Here is a 21,122-nt window from a genome sequence, read left to right as displayed (position 1 = left end):
AGAAGGATGAGACAACTGCCTCTGTTCAATCCCATTGCTGTCTTCAAATGTATCTGGATAAAAGAGAGTTGAAGATGGGTCCGGACTCCTCCTGGAAAGGCTCAGTGATAAGATGAGAGACAGCAGCCACGATTCTGATGGCACAGCAGGGAAAGGATTTACTGTGACACAGAACAATACAGGTGATGAACAGCCCGATAGAAACTGTCCCTGCTGGGAGAGGAAATCCGAGCCAGATAACCTCCAGAGGTCACTGCAACCTAAATGATTCAGTGATTCTATGCTGAAATGTATTTTCCCTTTCCTCCTGTGTCCAGTTCTGGTGTCCCCAGCAGAAGGATGACACAGAGCTGCTGGACAGAGTCCAGAGCAGGCCACAAAGATGATCCAAGGGCTGGAGCAGCTCTGCTGTGAGGACAGGCTGAAGGAGCTGGAGTTGTTCAGCCTGGAGAGGGGAAGGTTCCAGGGGGACCTTAGAGCTGCCTTCCAGTATCTGAAGGGATCCTCCAGGAAGGCTGCAGAGGGTCTTTTCCTGAGGGTGTCTAGAGACAGCACAAGGGGGGATGGTTTGAAGCTGAGGGAGTGCAGGGTCAGACTGGAGCTGAGGAAGTAATTCTTCAGTAGGAGGGTGGTGAGACTCTGGAACAGGTTGCCCAGGGAGGCTGTGGATGCCTCCTGCCTGGGGGTGTTCAAGGCCAGTCTGGATGAGGCCTTGAGGAGCTGAGTCTGGTTGAGAGGTGTCCCTGGGCATGGCAGGCAGAATCAAATCCATACTTTGCCAATTTGGTGACCAAGAAGTCATGCAGGACAGTGTGAAATGCTTTACACAAGCCCAGGTAGATGACAACAGTTGCTCTTCCCTTATCCACTGGTGCTGTAACTCCATCTTAGAAATCCAAGTTCCTCAGGCAGGCTTTGCCCTTGGTGAAGCCTTTTGGTCACCACCAATCAGCTCTGCTTCATTTTTTCCATGCCTCTGCAAGGCCTTCAGGAGCATCTGCTCCATGATCTGAAGGTGACACTGACTGGCCTAGAGTTTTCTCCATTTAGTAGTGATCTCTGTTGGACCATGTAATGCCCAGTGATGTTTTGGGGTTGTCTGGGGCTTTTCTTGTGTGGTTGGGGTTTGTTTTGGTTTATTTGTTGGGATTTTGTGAGAGGTTATTTGTATTTTCTTTTCCTTTTGGAGCACAAAGTAATTCAGGTGACATTCTGAAGTGAACAGTCTGGCTAGAAAAGAGGAGAAGTTTTGAGGTGGGGTAGAAGGGAAATTATGCTAATTTAGGTGAAACTGGAAGCCTTGACGTTTTGTAACTGCAAGATTTCCTTCTGGAAGAGCTGACACTCTCAGTGGGGATGTGAGAATAACAAGAAGCCCCTCAGACAGGCAGTTAACTTGCCATTGATTCAGGGTGATATCACAAGATGTAAATTTGACTGTGGAAGTGTTTTCTTGTTGTGGCAAGCTGGTTTTAAAGCATCAGTTCCTATTCATTCCAGACATAACACCAAGAAGTTCTTTCAAAGATCTCTAAGAGCTCAGAAATGTAAGATTTGATTTTGACAGAATTTTCTGAAAGTCAAATCAATCAGAAGTAAATCTCTCTTTATTTTTGTTTTGGTTTATTTCAATTCCAATAGGAAGCCTGTTAGGGTTTTGGGGGGGGGTTTCACAGATTCGTGGAATGGTTTAGATTGGAAGGGACCTTTAAAGATCATCCATGGGCTGGGACACCTCCCACTAGCCCAGATTGCTCAAGGAGACCTCAAAGATGATCAGACGGCTAGAGCACCCCTGGTATGGGGACAGGCTGGGAGAATTGGGCTGTTCAGCCTGGAGAATAGAAGGCTCTGGGGAGACCTTATAGCAGTCTTCCAATACATGAAGGAGGCTTTCAAGTGATTACTTGATTACTTGGGGAGGGACTTTCTACAAGGATGAGAGGGAATGGATTGAAGCTTAAGGAGGGCAGATTGAGACTGGAGATGAGAAGGAAATTCTTGACAGTGAGGGTGGGGAGACACTGGAATAGGTTGCCCAGGGAGGCTGTGGATGTCCCCTCCCTGGAGGTGTTCAAAACCAGGTTGGGTGAAGCCTTGACCAACCTGGGCTGGTGGAATATGTCCCTGGCAGGGAGATTGGAAGTAGATGAACTTCAAGGTCTCTTCCAACCCAACCCATTCTGCCAGTATTCTAGCTAAACTCTTAATCTCTATATAAGAAATGTCCATTTCTCTTCTGATCTAAACTTCGTCTTCAACCTTGGTAATGTGATTTGCCTTCGGTGGAGTCAGAATTTAATCTCCATAGGTTAAAAAAAGAATAAAAAAATAATTGAAGAACTTTCTCACAGTTGCTACAGGATGATAATTTGAATTTTATTTTCTTTCAGAACAGTATTTAAGCAGAAACATTTGAGTTATGCAAATGCTGCTTCATTGCCAAACATGAAAGAGAAAAGCCTGAGCTCATCTCCTTGCACTTTCAGAGTGGAGGGGGGGCTGGGGATCACCCCAACCACTGCTTTCAGGCATGTTAGCTGTGTTCTGTTTGGTGTAGACTAACAAGAGCAGAAGTTTTGCACAGGAAAATAGGGCACAGGTGGCCATAGGATAATTCTCATCTGCTTCTTGAAGCACAAAAATATTTTCTGGTTTCATGTCACAACTTTCCTTTGATATCACTTGTTGATAATCATATGAAGAGCACAAGAGGGGGGAAAAAAAAGAAGGAAATGTATGCAAACATCCAGAAACAAATACAGGATGCTGTTTTTTGGTACCAGCTTCATGATTCCTGCACTAAAAAATATAGGCAGAAACATGTGGAAAGATCTTGGGCAATGTTAAGCTTAAAAAAAAACCACAAACAAACCAAGCCAAACCAACCAACAACAAAAAACAAACAACCCCAAACCCCCAAAAATTATTCAGTTTGCAATAAATTTTGGGTTTTAAAGTATAGAGAGTTGTTGAACATCTCCTCAGTTTAGGAGGACACCTCCCCTGTTTGAGACAGGGAACTACTTCTCTTGCCCCTCTGCTCTGCCCTGCTCAGACCACACCTGCAATGCTGTGCTCAGTTCAGTATAGACAGAGATCTGGTGGAGAGAGCTCAACAGAGAGCTATGAGGATGATAAAGGGACTGAAACATCTCTGCTGTGAAGAAAGGCTGAGAACCCTGGGGCTGTTGAGTCTGAAAAAGAGAAGGCTGAGAGGGGATCTGATCAATATCTCTAAATATCTGAGGGGTGGGTGTCAGGGTGAAGGTGCCAGGCTCTTTGTGGTGGTGCCCAGTGATAGGACAAGGAGCAACAGGTACAAGCTGGAACCCAGGAGGTTCCACCTTAACAGGAGGAGAAACTTGTTTGGTGTGAGGGTGCTGGAGGCCTGGAGCAGGATGCTGAGAGAGGTTGTGGAGGCTCCTTCTCTGGAGGCTTTCCAACCCCACCTGGATGTGTTCCTGTGTGACCTGCCCTAGGTGAGCCTGCTCTGGCAGGGGGGTTGGACTGGATGATCTCTGGAGGTTCCTTCCAACCCCTAACACTCTATGATTCTATGATCTGGAAATTACTAAACACAGAATGTTTCTATCCCTGCTTTTGTGAAGCCCCAAAATCAAGAAATCTATTTCTGCAATTATTTATCTGCTCTCATATGGAGTTATAAAGGTCTTACACTTACATGTGCAGGCTCTCATATATCACAGAATGGCTCAGGTTAGAAGGGACCTCAGAGCTCATCTGCTCCAACCTCCCCCTGCCATGGGCAGGGACACCTCTCAACCAGACTCAGCTGCTCAAGGTCTCATCCAACCTGGCCTTGAACACCCCCAGGCAGGAGGCATCCACAGCCTTCCTGGGCAGCCTGTTCCAGAGTCTCACCACCCTCAAACTGAAGAACTTCTTCCTCAGCTCCAGTCTGACCCTGCTCTGCCTCAGCTTCAAACCATTCCCCCTTGTCCTGTCTCCACGCTTATTCAAAGTCCCTCAGTGTGTGAATGTGGGAGTCTGTGTGTGTCTGTTCCTGTATACCAAGGACCCGTGGTGTTGCAGTGTCAGACAGGGGAGTTGGGAGTGGGACAATCACAGCTGAAGTGGATCAAAATGTGTGTGCTAAGGATGTGCCTTCTGCTGACTGCAAAAAACATTAGTTGTCATGAAAATGCAACCAGCCACAAGTGAATTTCTGTTTCTCTCTTCTCTATAGTTTCATTTCCATTGAGAGAAGCAAATGTCAGCCTCCTGACAGCGGAAATCGTCTTGGATATCAGGAATAGTGGTTGTCAAATCAACACATCCCTCCATCTGGCTTAAGCTGAATGCCCTCCTTGGAGACCAGGAATGAAGATGAGGGGGGAGAGGAGAGGTGTGTGTGTGTGTAAAATGTTCTTGAATATCATTACCCTTTCTGGGTCTTCCAGAGGAAGCAGAGATCTCTCCATTCTCAGCTGTAGGAAGGCAATAAGAGTGTAAACATCTTCTAAAATCCTGTGTGTTTCCTCCAAGTGCTCCTGCAGGCACAGTTTGAGTCTCTCACTTCTGCTGGGTGCAGCTACATTAACATTTGAGCTGGATTTGCCAACTGTGCTTTTCAGAGAGGTTTGGCTCTCAGTGTAGAGCAGCTTCAGGAGGGCCTGAGCTGGATTGCTCTCAGATGAAGCTCTTCTGGAAGATGCTGCCTAGGATCGTGTTGAATACCATTCTACAGCCATTGGGAATTCAGGCCACCAGACCAAACCAAGACAAGTGTAAGGTAAACCCCCAAGAAAAGCAGGCAGTGTGCACACTGGATCCTCATTACCAACTGGCAGATTAATAAGACTGCATTCAAAGCAGTATGGCCAGCAGATGGAGAGAGGGGATTCTGCCCCTCTGCTCTGGGGAGACTTCACCTGTAGTGCTGTGTCCAGCTGTGGGACTCTCAACACTTGAGAGACATGGACCTGATGGAGAGGGTCCAGAGGAGGCCACAAAGATAATCATAGAGCTGGAGAACCTCTCCCCCAAAGACAGGCTGAAAGAATTGTTTGAAAAAGAAAGAACCAATCAATCTGAGCTCACTGACTCCCAAAGTACAGCTGCTTGTTTATATTAGTATGCTGCAGAAATAACATGGAACTAACTGAATGGAAGGCAGAAAAGTAATTTGTGTGTAGAAACCTACTTAGAGTCCTCTCTTCCCCTTTATGAAACACCTTTAAATATATAAAATATATTTCTGGTCATGGACAATTCAGTCTTTGTTGTATTCCATCTCTTTCCCCCCTTCTTTCATGATATATTGGCTGCCTAGTTTGGATAACTCACTCTCTGTTGTATTCCATCTCTTTCCCCCTCCTTCTTTCATGGTATATTGGCTGCCTAGTTTAAAGTCATGTAATATTGTCTGTATAGCCCCTATAACAGCAACACCACCCCTCCAAGGGATGAAATGGTTCATAAATGTTGGAAAAGAGATTCCTGCCTTATTGTTTTTTAGAGCATTGCACTGCCCCACAAGCCAACAAGGCCACCCTCTTCTGCCCCTGGAGTGAGTCACTGCTAGAGGCTGGACACCAGCTGCAATTTGAGTTAGGCAAATCTGTGTTTCCAGCCCCACTTGCATGGAAAAACCACCATCTTGGTTTTAAGGTTTTGGGTATTTTAGGCTTTTTGTCTTGGTGGTGGTGTTTTTTGTTTCATCTCTAAGCATGCCCAACCTAACCCTCCCCGGAACAATTTCAGGCCATTTCCTCCCCTCCCATCAGCTGATACAGGAGAGAAGAGACCAACCACCACCTCACTCCAACCTCCTTTCAGGGAGCTGTAGAGAGCAATGAGGTCTCCCCTCAGCCTCCTTCTCTAAACACCCCCAGTTCCTTCAGCTGCTCCTCCCCAGCTCTATTCTCTAGACTCTTCCTCATCTGTGTTGGCCCATCCCCTCAATGTCCCTCTTGAAGTGAGGGTCCCCAGACTCAACCCAGCATTTGATATGAGGCCTCACCTCAGCTGCTCCTCGTAAGAGTTGTTCTCTAGACCCTTCCCCAGCAGAAAGGCATTTTAAGTGTCTTATTTTATTTTACTAAGGACATAAAAAAATAAGAGCATCTATTAAAAAACTCTGCCCTGAAATAGCTTGCTGTGAAAAGGTCCTGGACACACAGCAGTGGTGTTGTGTTAATCTGTGGCTGGCTGCTGCCTGCCTACTGCCAAATTTCTCCCAATGTACCGTAAGTTAATAAATAATTTACTTGCTGCTAATAGATCCAAAAAACAAAATAATCTGAAGTTCCTGTTGTAGGCTCTGTGGTGCCAAGTCATCCAGACTTAGTGATGAAAAAAGGCAACCAGTGATGGTGAGTTGAAGTGCTTTATGATGTTTACTCAAGAGTGTCCTTGGGCTATCCATCACAAGCACTCAGTTCCCAGTCAAAACTGGAAATCCAGCTTTGGCAGCTGCTTGATGTACAAACTTCTGATAGCAAAAATATTTCCCATGTAGTTCCTCAGAGCTGCAGAAGAGATTTGAAATTCCATTCCAGGAGATTCTCAGGTGGTCAAGAAGGCCAACAGCAGTTGTGGCCTGGATCCGCAATGGTGTGGCCAGAAGGATGATGGCAGTGAAGCCCCACCTCAAATCCTGCCTTCAGTTTGGGGACCCTTACCCTAAGAAGGACACTGAGGGGGTGGAGCAGGGCCAGAGAAGGCCAACAAAGCTGGGGAAGGGTCTGGACAACAGGGTTGGTGAGGAGCAGCTGAAGGACCTGGGGGAGACCTCATTGCTCTCAACAGCTCCCTGAGAGGAGACTGGAGTGAGGATTGGGTCAGTCTCTTCTTCCTAGTATCCAGTGATAGGATGAGAACAAATGGTCTGAAACTGTGCCAGGGGAGGGTTAGGTTGGACATGAGGAACAATTTCTGTGCTGCAGAAGTGGTCAAGGATTGGAACAGGCTGCCCAGGGAGGTGATGGAGTCCACATCCCTGGAGGTGTTCAAGAAACCTGTGCCCATAGCACTTGGGGACATGGTTTAGTGGCCGTGGTAGTGTTAAGCCAGTGACTGGACCTGATGATCTTCAGGCACATGGTTTAATGCCCATGGTGGTATTAAGTCGATGGTTGGACTTGATAGTCTTAGGGGATGTGGTTTAATGGCCATGGTGGTGTAAAGTTCATGGTTGGACTTGATCTTAGAGGTCTCTTCCAACCCAAACAATTCTGTGATTCTATGACTCAATGATCTTTATGGGTCCCTTCCAACCTGAAATACTCCACATATGAGGAAGAAGGTGGCTGGCTTGACTCTTTGGTTCTATTTGCCTTTGTAACTGTCACTATTTACATAGCTGACCCTGCACTGTTATCACCAAGAACCAACCTCAGCTGTAACCTCCTTTGCATTCTTCTGCTCTCTGTGGAAGAACTTCACACCCAACACTTTAACCAGTGCCTAGCAGCAGGCACGAAAGTACCAACTTTAATCAGTCAATTGTGAATGCTATTTTCCCTCCCCCACATAAGGAGATAAAGAGGAGCAGCAAAAAGCTGCAATATTATGATTCCCCCCCTTCCATCGCTATTCCAGAAGTGCATTCAAATAAGCATTTATAAAAGAGATCAAATAAATTGACAACATGTAATCAGCTTACACTGAATTTGATTACCCAGGTTCACCAGGCTCTAGAATGAGGTCATTAGCAGATAATTAGATACTGTTTGCAGGGATTAAGAACAAATTAATATGATTTAATAACTCTCTAGCAAGGGCAAAAGGAAGATTCAGAAGGTGTACAAAGCACATTAACAAATATGATCTAATGGACTGCACAAATGATTGCCTTTTAGCCCAGGTTTATCACATGAATCATAGCTCTTTGCTTCTTTTCCTTCTGATTCACTTTGTTTCTCCTCCTAGAACCCCAAGAGACTTTATTTTCATCTTTCATGCCACCTAAAATGGGTTTGAGAAACCTAAACAATGTCAGCCGCCTCCCTTTGTTACTTTGCTCTATTACCCTTAGCAAAGTCAAATGTGTTTCTTAAACCAGAGCTGCTGCCCTGCTGCAGGGACTCTGAATTAGATCAGGTTGCCCAGAGCCCTGTCAAATATCCCCTGGGATGGGACCTCAACTACCTCCCTGGGCAACCTGTTCCAGTGTTGCACTACCCTCATGGTAAAGAACTTAAAACTTCAGGAAGGAATTCCTGACATTGAGGGTGGGGAGACACTGGAACAGGTTGTCCAGGGAGGCTGTGGATGCCCCCTCCCTGGAGGTGTTCAAAGCCAGGTTGGATGAGGCCTTGAGCAACCTGGGCTAGTGGAAGGTGTCCCTGCCCATGGCAGGGGGTTGGAACTAGATGATCTTTAAGGTCTCTTGCAACCCAAACCATTCTGTGAATCTATGAATCCACTCACCTCAGTACACAGGATTTGGGTCCTGTTCTCAGTCATATCTCCTCCTCTTTTTCTCTGTCAAGCAGAAGCTGCCATTTTTGTTTTGCTTTGCTTTGGAGGAAAGTTCTACATGGCTAGAAGTGTGTGAGCAGCTTAACCACATCTGTCATTGGCACAGGCTGCAAACAATAGGAAAGAGTTTCACTTGGTCTTGGAAAGTGACAGTTGCAGAGATGCCAGCTGCTGTGCAGTCACTGCAAACCCCATCTCCAGAATCACTGGCTGCCTTTTTTTACACAACAGAGATGACATCTGAAAGGTATCTTGGTGGCACAACAGTCTCTGCAGAGCTGCAATGAGATCCTCTTTGTCACCACCATGACAAAGCATTTCAAAACAGCAATGATACTGATTCAAGAGCAACACAAGCACACAGTCATGAGAAAGAAATGCTACCAAATGATGTTGGCAGTTGTTTCCACCCTCCCTGTGCTGTGGTTCCAGGCATACATAGTGTTTTAAGGACATAAAAAGCAAAGCACAGTGGGGACTGTTCATGTGCCTCAAGTAAATCACAGGTTAATGTCTGTGGGTCTGGGACTTCCAGGTCAGGCTATTCATGGAATGCTTTGGGTTGGAAGGGACCTTTGAAGATCATCCAGTTCCAGCCCCCGCCATGGGCAGGGACACCTTCCACTGGACCAGGTTGTGGGCAAAGAACAACAGGTACAAGCTGGAACACAGGAAGTTCCATCTCAACATGAGGAGAAACTTGTTTGGTGTGAGGGTGCTGGAGGCCTGGAGCAGGCTGCCCAGCGAGGTTGTGGAGTATCCTTCTCTGGAGAGCTTCCAACCCCAGCTGGATGTGTTCCTGTGTGATCTGCCCTGGGTCACCCTGCTCTGGCAGGGGGTTGGACTGGATGATCTCTGGAGTTCCCTTCCAGCCCCTCACATTCTGTGGTTCTTACAGAAGGTGGTGAATTAAGCATAGTGTATGGTTAAATCATTGGGTAGGTACAGAAAACTGAACTTCCTCTACACCAGATTATATTTGAAAGGTATGCTTGTAAAGACAGAGGGCTCAGAAGTATTAAATCCCATTTGTCTCAAATTTACAGTAATTATTCTTTTTTTTTCCCCCTCAAAGGGCACCTAATCCATGAAGGCTGTGTTTAGCAATTTAAATTGCTGCTTATTTAATATGTGAGAACTCAGTCTCCTGAACCTTGGCTGATAGAGACAGACTGAGAGAGTTGGGATTGTTCAGTTTGGAGAAGAGAAGGCTCTGAGGAAACCTTATTGTGGCCTTCCAGTATTTGAAGGGGGCTACAAGAAAGCTGGGGAGGGACGACTTAGGGTGTCAGGTAGTGATAGGACTTGGAGGAATGTAGCAAAACTAGAAGTGGGTAGATTCAGATTGGATGTTAGGAAGAAGTTCTTGCCCGTGAGGGTGATGAGACACTGAAACAGGTTGCCCAGGGAGGTGGTGGAAGCCTCATCCCTGGAGGTTTTTAAGGCCAGCCTGGATGAGGCCTTGAGCAGTCTGGACTGGTGTGAGGTGTCCCTGCCCATGGCAGGGAGGCTGGTACTGGATGATCCTTGAGCTCCTTCCAACCCTGACAATTGTATGATTCTATTATTGTGGAAGTGGTTTTTTTTGTGTCCCCGTCACAAACTTGTCCTAACATTAGGGGGTAAACAAAAGCATATTTCACATCAATTGAACATTTCTTCTTTCCTCTGTACTCAAATATGTAACATTGAGACAAAACATGCAAATACCTGTGAAACCTTTTCAGGAACAGCTCTGTAAGGATTTTCTGTTGGAATTGTGTCCCCTTTTGTTAGGCATTGATGTAAATAATGCATGGGGAAACACTTGGGAGCTGCTGATCCAAACACCTTTGTGTTGATAAGTTGATGTAGTAGATGAGACAAAAAAGCTTTTCCCCTTGAAGCTCTTGGCATCGATGAGTTCAAGGTGACTTCTAGCTTAGGGAAGGCTCCAAAGAAAGGATATGGTTTCATTTGTAGCACTCCCACCCCACTGACTTCAAGATGTCCCTGGGGGGAATGTTTGTATTCCTAACAGTCTGGGCAAAGTGAAAGACAAATGGCATGAGCATGGCTGCACTCAAGAAAGAGTGCTGAAACCAGCTGCAACCAAGAAAGAGGGCTGAAAATATTTGATCTGCTTAGTTACTTTGGAAGCCACTCCCTAGCTGTGAACTGCATTCCCCGGTGTTAATAATACCCCAAATCTGTATCTTTCAGCCTTGCCACTTACAAAAGGAATGAAAGGTGCAGGAATAATTCCACCAGCTACAGAACTCCATCAAGGCTGCAAGTTCATGCCCATTAAGGACAGAATTTAATTAGAAGCAATGCATGGAGCTAATTTCTGATGACCACTACAAAGAAACAAATATTGTTTTGCCATTCACAGAATGCTAGGGGCTCGAAGGGACCTCAGAAGGTCAATCCAGTGTGATGAAGAGGTTATTAATTTATTAATATGAAATATTAATATAGTAGTTTTATTAATTATAAAATTATTAATAACCGGCAAATCACTAATTTATATACATGTTCTAGTGCACGATCGTGAAATACACTCCATAAGTGGTTTAGTATTACAATTAGAACTCAACTGAAATATTTACACAACCACTTTCTATTTATATAAGAGAGGGTGCCATTCCGCCGCTTGGCCACCAGACGGCGACTCGACGGAGGGCGGCGCCTGCTAGCTCCATGCAGCGAATGTTTCTGTGCGTCAGAGGTTACTGCTAGGCGCGGATGCTTTGACCTGAATGTTAGTGGGTGGAAAGCACGTGGGAGATACTTTGTATCTGTTGTTTGTGGCCCGGCGGGGTTCCGACAGACTGCTGTCACTGGACTGGTTCCTAGGCTGGTCTGGACGGCGGTGCTGGGTGGCTCTCTCCGCGGCAGTGGAGAGGAGATGGAACCTGGGCTTAGCTGGTAAGCAGGTTCCCTTGCAGGACTCGGCAGGTTCCCTTGCAGGACTCAGCAGGTTCCCTCCAGACGATAGGAAGCGGTCCTGTGGAGTCGGCCCGACAGGGCCGGTAGGCTGGTAGGGCTGGTCCTGGCGACAGTTCCCGATAGACGGGCTCGGAGGCTTCCGATCTGGCACGGTAGCAGGCGGGGTTGGACCCAGCGGGGTTGGCCCTGCTGCAATGGGTCTCGGGGCTGATGTGAAGAGCCCGGGGGAAGAAGTGCGGCTGTGTTGAGCGGCGGCTTCCCGTTTACTTGGCTTAAAGGAGCAGCGCGACCCTCTCAAAGCGGTCCTGGCTTCGGAGCAGTGCTCCGGGTTTCCCCTGAGGTTCACAGGGCACGGAGTGTCAGCAGTAACGACTCCTCTCCCGCGATGGCGGGGTTATGCAGGCATGCGATCCTGCTTTCCGACCTGACGCACAGGGTCAGTCTGTTGCTTAAGGCTAAATCCTTTTCCCCGACAGTTGGGCAGATCTTACCCTCGGGGGTCCAGTCCTCTGGAGGCAGGGTGGGCTCTCGCTGTCGATGAGACTGGCTGTAATGACGCTGGAGCTTCTCAGGCTCAGCAAAGGCCCCTCCTCTGGAGATAATTCTCAGGGCTAAGGCTCAGGCCTGCATGGATGCTGACTTCTTGTTGTCATGCAGAGGCTACTAGTTTGCTTGCATATATGAGAGAGAAGACTTAATAGCAATAAGCTCGATGGCAGAGGCTATGGCACGAGCTTTGTCTCTCTCAAGGAAGGAGAGACCACAAAGTGAAAGAGGGGGCAACTTTTTTACCAACTGTGGTAATACTTATAGGTTCCTTGAGGCTGGATTTGACCAAAGGGCACTCTTGCAAACAACTGGGTTCAGTCTATAGGAAGCGTGGAGCTAGAATTATGCCCATGCTTAGTACTCGCACGAGCATCCTATGTGCTGGGTGTGTGCAGTGCGCCATGCTGGCCTGGCTAATACCTTGGTCTTTGTTTCCCTCATGAAGAGGGGGAACTTGTCCACATGCTGGGACAAGATTCAATATGTGGCCATAATGTGCCTTCACCACATCCAGTCCAACTTCCCTGCCAGAGCAAGATCACCTAGAACAGATCACACTGGAACACATTCAGGTGGGTTTTGAATATCTCCAGAGTTGGAGATTCCACAATGCCTCTGGGCAGCCTGTTCCAGTGTTCTGTCACCCTCACAGTGAAAAAATTCTTCATTGTGTTTCCATGCAACTTCCTATGCCTTAACTTCCACCATAGCTCCTTGTGCTGTCATTGGGCATCACCAAGCAGAGCCTGGCTCCATCCTCTCGGCACTTGCCCTTTGCATCTTTATAAATATGAATGAGCTCATCCCTTAGTTTCCTTTTCTCCAAGCTGAAGACCCCCAGCTCCCTCAGTCTCTCATCATAAGGAAGATGTTCCACTCCCTTCATCTTTTTTATGGCTCTGTGATAGACTCTTTCAAGCACTTCCCTGAGGTCCTTCTTGAACTGAGAGGTGCAGGACTGGACACAATATTCCAGATGTGGCCTCACCAGGGCAGAGTAGAGGAGAAGGAGAACCTCTCTCAACCTACTAACCACAGCCCTTTTAATTCACCCCCGAGTGACCACCAGAGCACATTGCTGATTCATGGTCAACCTTCCATGCATTAGGATGCTGAGGTCCTTTTCCCCTTCGCTGCTCTCCAGCAGGTCAGTCCCCAACCTATAACGCTCCATGGGGTTGTTCTTTCCCAGGTTCATTTCCATTCATGGTGGACTGATTTATACTGACAGTTCTTCTGCCAGTCAGCTGCCTAAGGGGGAAAAGGGAGTTGGACTCATTTGGGATTCATTTCTTGTATTAAAAAGGAGGCAATGTTTCCTCTGTTTCCCTGTGGCTGCACATTGGCTTTAAGGGCTTTTCAGTTCCCTTAAGCTCTCGTGCTTTTCCTTCTTGAAAGGAGCAGGCAGAGGTGATGACATTGCCACCATTCCTTCACCACTGGGCCTAATGCTGTGTGTCACAGAAAACAAAGAACAAATATTTGGCCCTGCTTTCATGCCTTGTTTATACGCCAGCCATAATCATTGAGTAGTGTGCTCTAAAGAGAAATAACAGCAGCTCCCCAGTGTGCCAGACCCATCCAGACTGACTGTTGATGTCTTCTGGAGGAATTTCTGTGCTCCTTTCCACTGTCTTGCAGAATAGGTGCATCCTTAACAGCCACCAATTGTTTCTTGCTCTGATTTCTGATACTTTTAATGCTCTTCACTTTTCATCTTTCTGCTCTCATCCCTTCATGCTTGAACTCAGTAGAAAAGACCATTAAGCAGGAGGTGTTTCAGGCTTAGTATGAAATTCTCATTTGAAATAAGGAGCTATAGGTTAGGAATTCCCTGCACTCTGCTTAGCTGCCATTTCAGGGCATGATTAATTTCAAATCATGAGGCAGACACCCGCAGGGGTTCCTTCTTTGTGCTTAGAGCAGAAGATTGAAACAAAGGAGTGCTCATTCATAAATGAGATGGTGGTAACTCTGCTGTGGAGATGTACCTGCAAATTGTTCTCCATATCAAGAGCCACCATCTAGATTGATGCGTAGCATTCATGTACCTTTCAGATGCCAAAGTTTGAGTATCAGGATCTGGTGAGCCCTCTCCTGGAGTACTGTGCCCACCTATGGAACCTGCAACACAAGCGAGATATGGACCTGATGGAATGGGTCCAGAGGAGGGCCATAAAGCTCTCAGAAAGAGCCTCTGCTATGTGGACAGGCTGAGAGAGTTGAGACTGTTCAGCCTGAAGAAGAGAAGGCTCCAGGGAGACCTCAGAGATGCATTTCAGTATCTACAGGTGACCTACAGGCAAGCTGGGGAGGAACTGTTCCGAAGGGCCTGTGGGGATAGGGTGAGGGACAATGGTTTAAAACTGGAGCAGGGGAGATTTAGGCTGGACATCAGGAGGAAGGGGCCTGAAACAGGCTGCCCAGGGATGTGGAGACATTCAAGCTCAGCCTTGTTGTGTCCCTGTGCAGCCTGCTCTGGTTGGAAGTGCCCCTGCTGAGTGCAGGGGGATTGGCCAAGGTGACCTTTGGGGTTCCTTCCAACCCAATGTAATCTGTGAATCTTTAGGAAAATGTCAAGTGCAACAGAAAACCGATTTGAGAGGGAGAGAAGCACATTGAACCCCACTACTATTTCACAGTGCTTCCCTGTCAGAGCTTCTCATTCACGTCCCTTGCACTCCCTAACCTCTCAGCAGCAGCCACAGGAGTCGAGATACATGAAACACTCCTAGCCAGTAATAGCTGATGATAACCTTTACTGTGACAGACATCATCACCATCATCACCACTGCTCTGTAAGCCAGGAAAGACCCGCCGGTGCAGCATGCCTGGACTCTGCAGGTAGCGAGAAGGGGCTGCCACTCAGTTCCTCAGCCTGACGCTCTGCCCTTTGGGATTTTTTCCCTCCTGCCCTTGCGGAATGCGGGTCTACCTCTCTCCCTGCCTCTATCCCTTCCCCTCCTCCCGCTCGGCCCCCGCCGCCCCGCCTGCCCGGCCCGCAGCACGGAGGCCGCGCTGCCCCGCACCTCCGCCAGGTGGCAGCCGCAGCCCGCTGTTTGCGCCCCATGGCGCGCAGAGCCGGGCGCGGTTGGCGGAGCGGCTGTGGGGCGGGGAGCGGGTCCCCGGTCCCGGGCTGGGAGAGGCCCAGGGAACGGGTGTGGGTTGGAAAGGAGTCCTGGGCTGGGAGCGGGTCTCGAGCTTTGGACTGGGTGCGGGTCGGGAGCGGATCCTAGCCAGGAGCTGTCTGGGAGCAGATGCGGGTGTGGGAGCGGAGCAGGTCTGGGAGCGGTGTAGGTCTGGGAGTGGGTGCGGTACAGGGCTGGGAGCGGAGACACCCTGGTAAAGAAAACGTTTAATAAAGGGCAGAGCCGGCGTCGAGCGCTGGGCGCCGAGGTGTGGGAGTGCGGCCATGGGATCGCTGTGTGGTGCACAGTCTGGCGGGCTGAAGTGCCCCCAAAATAGAGAGTCCTTTTTAGTGATTGTTACCATTATTATTATTATTATTGATATGATCGGTAGTAAAGCCGGTCAATCACAAATCGCTTCCAATGAGTGATGGTCGGCCGCAGCAGTGGGCCCGTAAACGCTCATGTGTCAGTAGCATGTTTGCACCGGGGCGACTCTGCCCGACGGGTTTAAGTAAAGATAACGGGGGCAGGGGGAGGTGGAGGGGACACGGCTTTTCCCTGCCGCTTCGGTGGGGGATCCTCGCCGCGACTGCCCGCAGTGTGCCGGGGGGTGCAGGGTGCCTGGCTGGGCCAGGGAGGGGCTGAAGCGCAGGGCTGTGGGGGGTGCCGGGGCTCCGCTCCGCTGCCGGCGGCTGAATCCCCGAGGGGTGAGTGTGTGTGTGTGCGTGTCTGAGCAAGGGAGGAGGGAGGAAGCGGGGTGGTGGTAGCGGCTGAGGGGGGTGGGGGTGGAAGGGGGGTGGGGGGGGAGAGACGGGGACGATTATTGGCAATGGGCGGGAGAGAAAGAGGCGACTCCTGTTTCCTTTTCTTTCTGCCAGCGCAATCTCGGATCATTTTCTCTAAGCAATACAAGTTCACGGACGAGCTACCTCGCCATCCCTCCTCACCCGTCATGGACTTCCCAGGTAAAAAAGGCTGTTCCGGCTGTTCCTTTTGCAAATACCATTTTAAAGGATAGCAATAACAAGACGCAGGGGTAGGGCAGCGGTAGAGATGTCTCGGGGGAGGTGTAGGGGGGAAATCTCCCTAGAAGCGAGATCTCAGAGTGTTCTGGTAAGCAGGGGAAAACTGAGAGGCAACTTCCCAGGGAGATGCCGGGTGAGGTTTTGCCTCCTGCGATGTGTGTTCATGTCTGGGTGGAGAGCCGGGCGATGCCTGAGCCCGCCGCTTCCTTCCATGCAGTTTAGGGACTCGCCGGAACGGACGGCGGAGGCGATAACCTGTCCTGAGGGACCGAGGGTTGGGAAATGTAAGCCTTTGCCCGAGCTCAGCAGCCCACGGGTGGGGAGCAGGACGGCGGCGGCGGCTTCCGACGCCTGGCCGGGCAAGTGCCGCTGTCTCCGGGGCGCACCGAGTTACCTATAATAGTATAAAATCTCCTTCCGTGGTGGCCGGGGCGTTAGGAGACCGACATAAACCTGGCTCGTAGATGTAGCATAAAACAGAGCCGTGGGAACCAACCGGGATTTGGAGTCCCCGTCGGTTCTGGGGAGGGAAAAGGACTGTCCGAGGTGCTCACGGGGTGCTCCACCCTGGGTTCAGGGGTGAAATCTGTCGTGTTACCTCCTCCCTCAGTCTCAAAGTACGGCTCGGGCTGCCCCGCAGTCCGAGGAAGGGAGAAAGAGAAGAGAGGAGACGCCAGGCAGAGAGGTCCCTCCCGAACGCGTTGTGCCGGCTGGGGCGGGGGACCTCTCGCCGGGGTTCGCCCGGCTCCCGCCTGCCCGCTTCTCTGCCTCACCGCCGCCTTTACTTTTGCCAGGCTGCTGCGCGCCGCCTGCCCTCTGAGGAGGCTCCTTCGCCCCGCGCGGAGGAGGAGGCGGCGGCGGCGAAGGAGGAGAAGGGGAGGAAAGCGCGGCCCCAGCCACCGCTGCCCAGCCGCCGTCCCGCAGAGCGCTGGCCGCAGGGAGCGGCGGCGGCAGCAGGCGCGCAGCCCCCTCCGCCTCCCCGCGGCCGCCCGGCCGCCCGGCGCGGCGGCGGCGAGCCGGCTCGGCGGCGGTCCGGCGGTGGGCATGGGGCGGCGGCGGCGGGGGGCGCTGCCGGAGCCGGCGGGCGGCTGCTGCTGCTGCCTGGCGGCGGCGCTACCACTGCTGCTGCTGCTTCTGCCCGCCGGGTGCTCGGTGCGGGCACAGAACGACACGGAGCCCATCGTCCTGGAGGGGAAGTGCCTGGTGGTGTGCGACTCCAGCCCCTCGGCCGACGGCGCCATCACCTCCTCCCTGGGGATCTCGGTGCGCTCGGGCAGCGCCAAGGTGGCCTTCTCGGCCACTCGCAGCACCAACCACGAGCCCTCCGAGATGAGCAACCGCACCATGACCATCTACTTCGACCAGGTCAGCCGCAGCCTGTCTTGCCTTCGCTGCCCCCTGACCCCTACCCCCTCGCCGGCCGGCCCCTCATCCACCTGCTCGGACAGGCATCCACGACTCGTAGGCCCCCGTGACCCTACGCTTATCCTCCCTTTCCATTTTATAATCCTGACCCTCTCGCTCAACAGCAAGTTTGCAGCTCAATTCCCAAGAAACACTTTGGGAAGTTCTTTTTAGGTGGTTGCGGGGCTTTCCTGGGATGGTAAACTAGGGTGGTAAAGGAGGGACGCTGACTACTTTTCCGCTCCCATCATCTCTAAGGAAAGGGCTTTAAGCTGCGAGGTTGTGCCTCGGACGCTTGCGGTGTCGCCTTGCAGCCGAGGATTGCCCCGGGCAGTCAGGGACGACCCGGAGGGAAAGATGCGTATCCCCACTCCGGTGCTCCGTCGGAAACGTTTATATTCAGGACAAGGGGAGAACAGAGATTTACCTTTGGGGACTCGCCGGATCTGCCTGTTCCGAGCGTATTTGGCAATGGTGCAGTATCTCTCGGGGCGCGGGGGGAGTGCTGAGGGGATTCCCTGCGTTATCAAATGAAGCGGACGATGTTCCCAGCGGGTTATAATGGAATGGTGCTGTCCTGCACCGGGCAGAGCGGCCGGGCCAGCCTGGGTGTCCTGCTTCTTCCCCACCGCATCGTTTGCCTCCGGGAGCCCAAGCCCTGTCTTTCCACTTGGGTTTTTTGGGAGGGATGAAATTTAATTTTTCTCTGCTGCCTCAAATTCATGAAGTAGTATTGCAGAGTCAGCCAAAATTAGCACATGCAAACTGGTTTTGATGGGGTTTTTAGTTTGTTTGGGTTTGGGTTTTGTTTGGTGATGGTTGATTATTATGTTATTTTTTTCCTCCCGTATGTATGTCTAGCTGTCATTCATCTCTCTACCTCTCCCTTCTATCGAGTTTGCTCAGCTATTCCTAACCTACAAGATCTCATAAAGTCAGATCAGTAGAGGGGAAAAACCCCCAACACCCAGAGCTTGCTGAATTCATGTACAGCATATTTATCTCTCTCTATATTTAATATACACACGTTTTACTCCACAATGCTTACTGCTCAGAGTTTGAAGGCATTCTTCCCTCCGTGCTCCCACAATAGCAGATCCCCCTTCCCCCGCCTTTCTTGCAAACAAAAGGATTTGGCTCTTTGGAAGGAAAGACTCAGGACTTGTCTTTTGATGTGGATTGTTTGTTTAATTTCCTCCTGCTTTGTGTTTTCCAGCATTAAAGCAGAGGCTATAGCCTGCAAAACAGTGTGGCTTGGGTGGGCACAGCAGGGCAGTCAGCTCACTGCATGAGCTTACCACAGCCCCTGTTTTTTCTTTTTCCTCCCATGTCTTTTGAGGCCAAATCAGGCCGCTGGTCACTGGAGCCTGGAAAGGGAGTGAGCAAAAGAGTCTGGGCCTGATCCTTGTCAAATCAGCAGGCTCTGCACTAGCAGTCTCTGTCAGAGAAGGATGTGGCCACCGCTTCCGAGTGAGGCTTTTCACATCTGCTGCAGGGCTCAACTCTCTCTTCTTCTTGGTTTCAAAAGGCATTGAGGTCTATTAGGAATTCAGTCTGTGTTGGTGAGGGGGAGCAGGCCCTCTTCAGCCACCTGGGGAGGATACAGAGCGGGCGACACAGCCCTCCAGAGGGACAGCCAGGCATGAGCTGGCAGGGGTTGCTGTTGTTGAGCATCCTCTCTCCTCCTCCCCTCTCTGCAGTGCAATTTGAGTTCTATAGCCTATGAAACTTGAGGGCAGGTCTCATTTCAGTAGTGCTGGCTCAACCCCAGACATTCACATCATGAATTGATGAGTTTTGGGGTTTGTTTTTTTATCCACTCACTTCTTTCCCCTCCCTCCTTTCCTTCCCTCCACCTCCCCGCACCCTCCCTGCTTCTGACACCTGCACGGACATTTGCACTTCATCTGGTAGGCTTTGGAGATGATTTTTGCTTAACTAAATCATTTTATGAACTGCGATGCTTTATAAATGCCTCTGTAACTCCCCTCCTTTCCCCTACAGTGCACTTCTAATTGTGCTGCAAATGCCATTTCCAGCAGGCTTTATATTGGGCAATGGAGCTCAGGTCAGATTTTCACTGGTACTTTTCTAAGGTGGGGTCTGATTTCTCTCTCTCTCTTCTTTTTTTTTGGTTTGTTTATTTGTTTACTTTCCAGGTATTAGTTAACATTGGCAACCATTTTGACCTTACTTCCAGTATATTTGTAGCACCAAGGAAAGGGATCTATAGTTTCAGTTTCCACGTGGTCAAGGTCTATAACAGACAAACCATCCAGGTGGGTTGTGATGTAAAGGCTCTGTCTTTCCTTATTTATGTTTTTCCCCCCAAATGCCCATTCCTAGACATTAAAGTGCATTTACAAAGCCAGCAAGTGAAAGATGAGGCTGTAGGGTTATTTTAGTTCAAAGAGTCTGTTAAGCATGACAGAAATAATTATTTGCTTTAGCTTAATGCATTCCTGTGTGGGCTACCCAGGGAAATCCTGCTTTGGCAGGGGAGATAGGCTGGATCATCTCGGGGGGGTCCTTCCCAACTTCTAACGTTCTGTGATTCTATGATTCTATTCTATGATTCTATGATAATTGAACCCTGTTTCTAACCTCCACAAAACTCTAGTGATGTGCACAGGGTGAAGAAAAATAAAGTCATTGAGAGTGTGAAGAAAGCTCAGATTCTCTCTCTTTGCCCCCTTTTTTTTCAGGTGAGTTTAATGCAAAACGGCTACCCAGTGATTTCAGCTTTTGCAGGGGATCAGGATGTCACCAGAGAAGCAGCCAGCAACGGGGTCTTGCTCCACATGGAAAGAGAAGACAAAGTGCATCTCAAACTGGAAAGGGGCAACCTCATGGGAGGGTGGAAATACTCAACCTTTTCTGGCTTCTTAGTCTTTCCACTATAAAAGAAAGCCGAATGGGTGACAGAGCCGTGAGCCGGAGCAAGGATTCAACCATTCCTGACACCCTGAACTTGGCAGCAGATGACAATATTTCCAGTCACCCCCCTCAAGACTGTCACGGTAGAAGGAAGATCATCTTCTCCACTCCCAACATTTGCTTTGAGTATTGACAATTCCTCGGGAGCCTGCGCCTCTAATTAGTTTTAGATGACTGTGATCTTTAGAAGACATGAAACTATCGACCTGAGCAATTTGTACCTGTGATTGTAAAGTCAATTTTTGGATTTTATTGTTGGCATCGTTGACTTTCTTCTATTTTTAATTTTTATATATCCCCCCCTCCCCCAGTAATTTCCCCCCCTCCCCCAGCCTTTTCTTCCTCTTCTTGACCCAATGAGACAAACAACTTGGACCACGCAATCTCTTTGGCAAAGGCTCACTGCAGAGCCAGAAGAACAAAGTCTTCTTTCCAAGCTTTAATTTTTTTTTTCTTTTTATTTTTTTTTGGGGTGTTGTGTAGCCTTAAAGGAAAAAAACAAAAACAAAACCAAATGAAAACAAAAAACCCGAAACACCAAGAAAAAGAAGAAAAAAAACCCCAATGGCTTCAGACTCAGTCCTGTATTTTCCTGGGGGAGGGGGATTCTGAACATTACTGTGTCAAGAAGTGCTTTATCCAGTGAAGCAAAATTTGCACGATTGGAACCTTCTTTGTTTTGTGTTTGTTGGTGTTT

General features: G+C 49.4%; 2 protein-coding genes across 2 annotated transcripts in view; both read left to right on the top strand.

Moving 5' to 3' along the window:
* NETO1 (neuropilin and tolloid like 1) overlaps nt 1-4,376 on the top strand; it is an 88,247-nt gene extending 83,871 nt beyond the window's left edge. Inside the window, exon 11 of the mRNA XM_054164439.1 lies at nt 4,211-4,376. The gene's annotated coding sequence lies outside the window, so the exon portion shown is untranslated. The remainder of the gene's footprint in view (nt 1-4,210) is intronic.
* An 11,506-nt stretch (nt 4,377-15,882) lies between these two features.
* Nucleotides 15,883-20,737, top strand: CBLN2 (cerebellin 2 precursor). Its single transcript, XM_054164200.1, has 4 exons — nt 15,883-16,024; nt 16,879-17,449; nt 19,648-19,767; nt 20,194-20,737. Exons 2-4 carry the CDS (start codon nt 17,129-17,131, stop codon nt 20,389-20,391), a joined length of 639 nt encoding a protein of 212 aa, XP_054020175.1. The 5' UTR covers nt 15,883-16,024; nt 16,879-17,128; the 3' UTR covers nt 20,392-20,737.
* The last annotated feature ends 385 nt before the right edge of the window (nt 20,738-21,122 follow it).

The sequence above is a fragment of the Dryobates pubescens genome, chromosome 9 (assembly GCF_014839835.1).
Source record: "Dryobates pubescens isolate bDryPub1 chromosome 9, bDryPub1.pri, whole genome shotgun sequence".
NCBI lineage: Eukaryota > Metazoa > Chordata > Aves > Piciformes > Picidae > Dryobates > Dryobates pubescens.
Note: the sequence above shows the minus strand (reverse complement) of the source record. Positions and strands in the feature narration are given on the sequence as shown.

What these genes read in the sequence shown, in the direction of transcription:
- CBLN2 (XM_054164200.1), top strand. Translation starts at nt 17,129, where the DNA reads ATGGGGCGGCGGCGGCGGGGGGCGCTGCCGGAGCCGGCGGGCGGCTGC. An exon ending in TGACCATCTACTTCGACCAG is followed by an intron (nt 17,450 to 19,647) that starts GTCAGCCGCAGC and finishes TTTACTTTCCAG; the next exon opens with GTATTAGTTAACATTGGCAA. An exon ending in ATAACAGACAAACCATCCAG is followed by an intron (nt 19,768 to 20,193) that starts GTGGGTTGTGAT and finishes CTTTTTTTTCAG; the next exon opens with GTGAGTTTAATGCAAAACGG.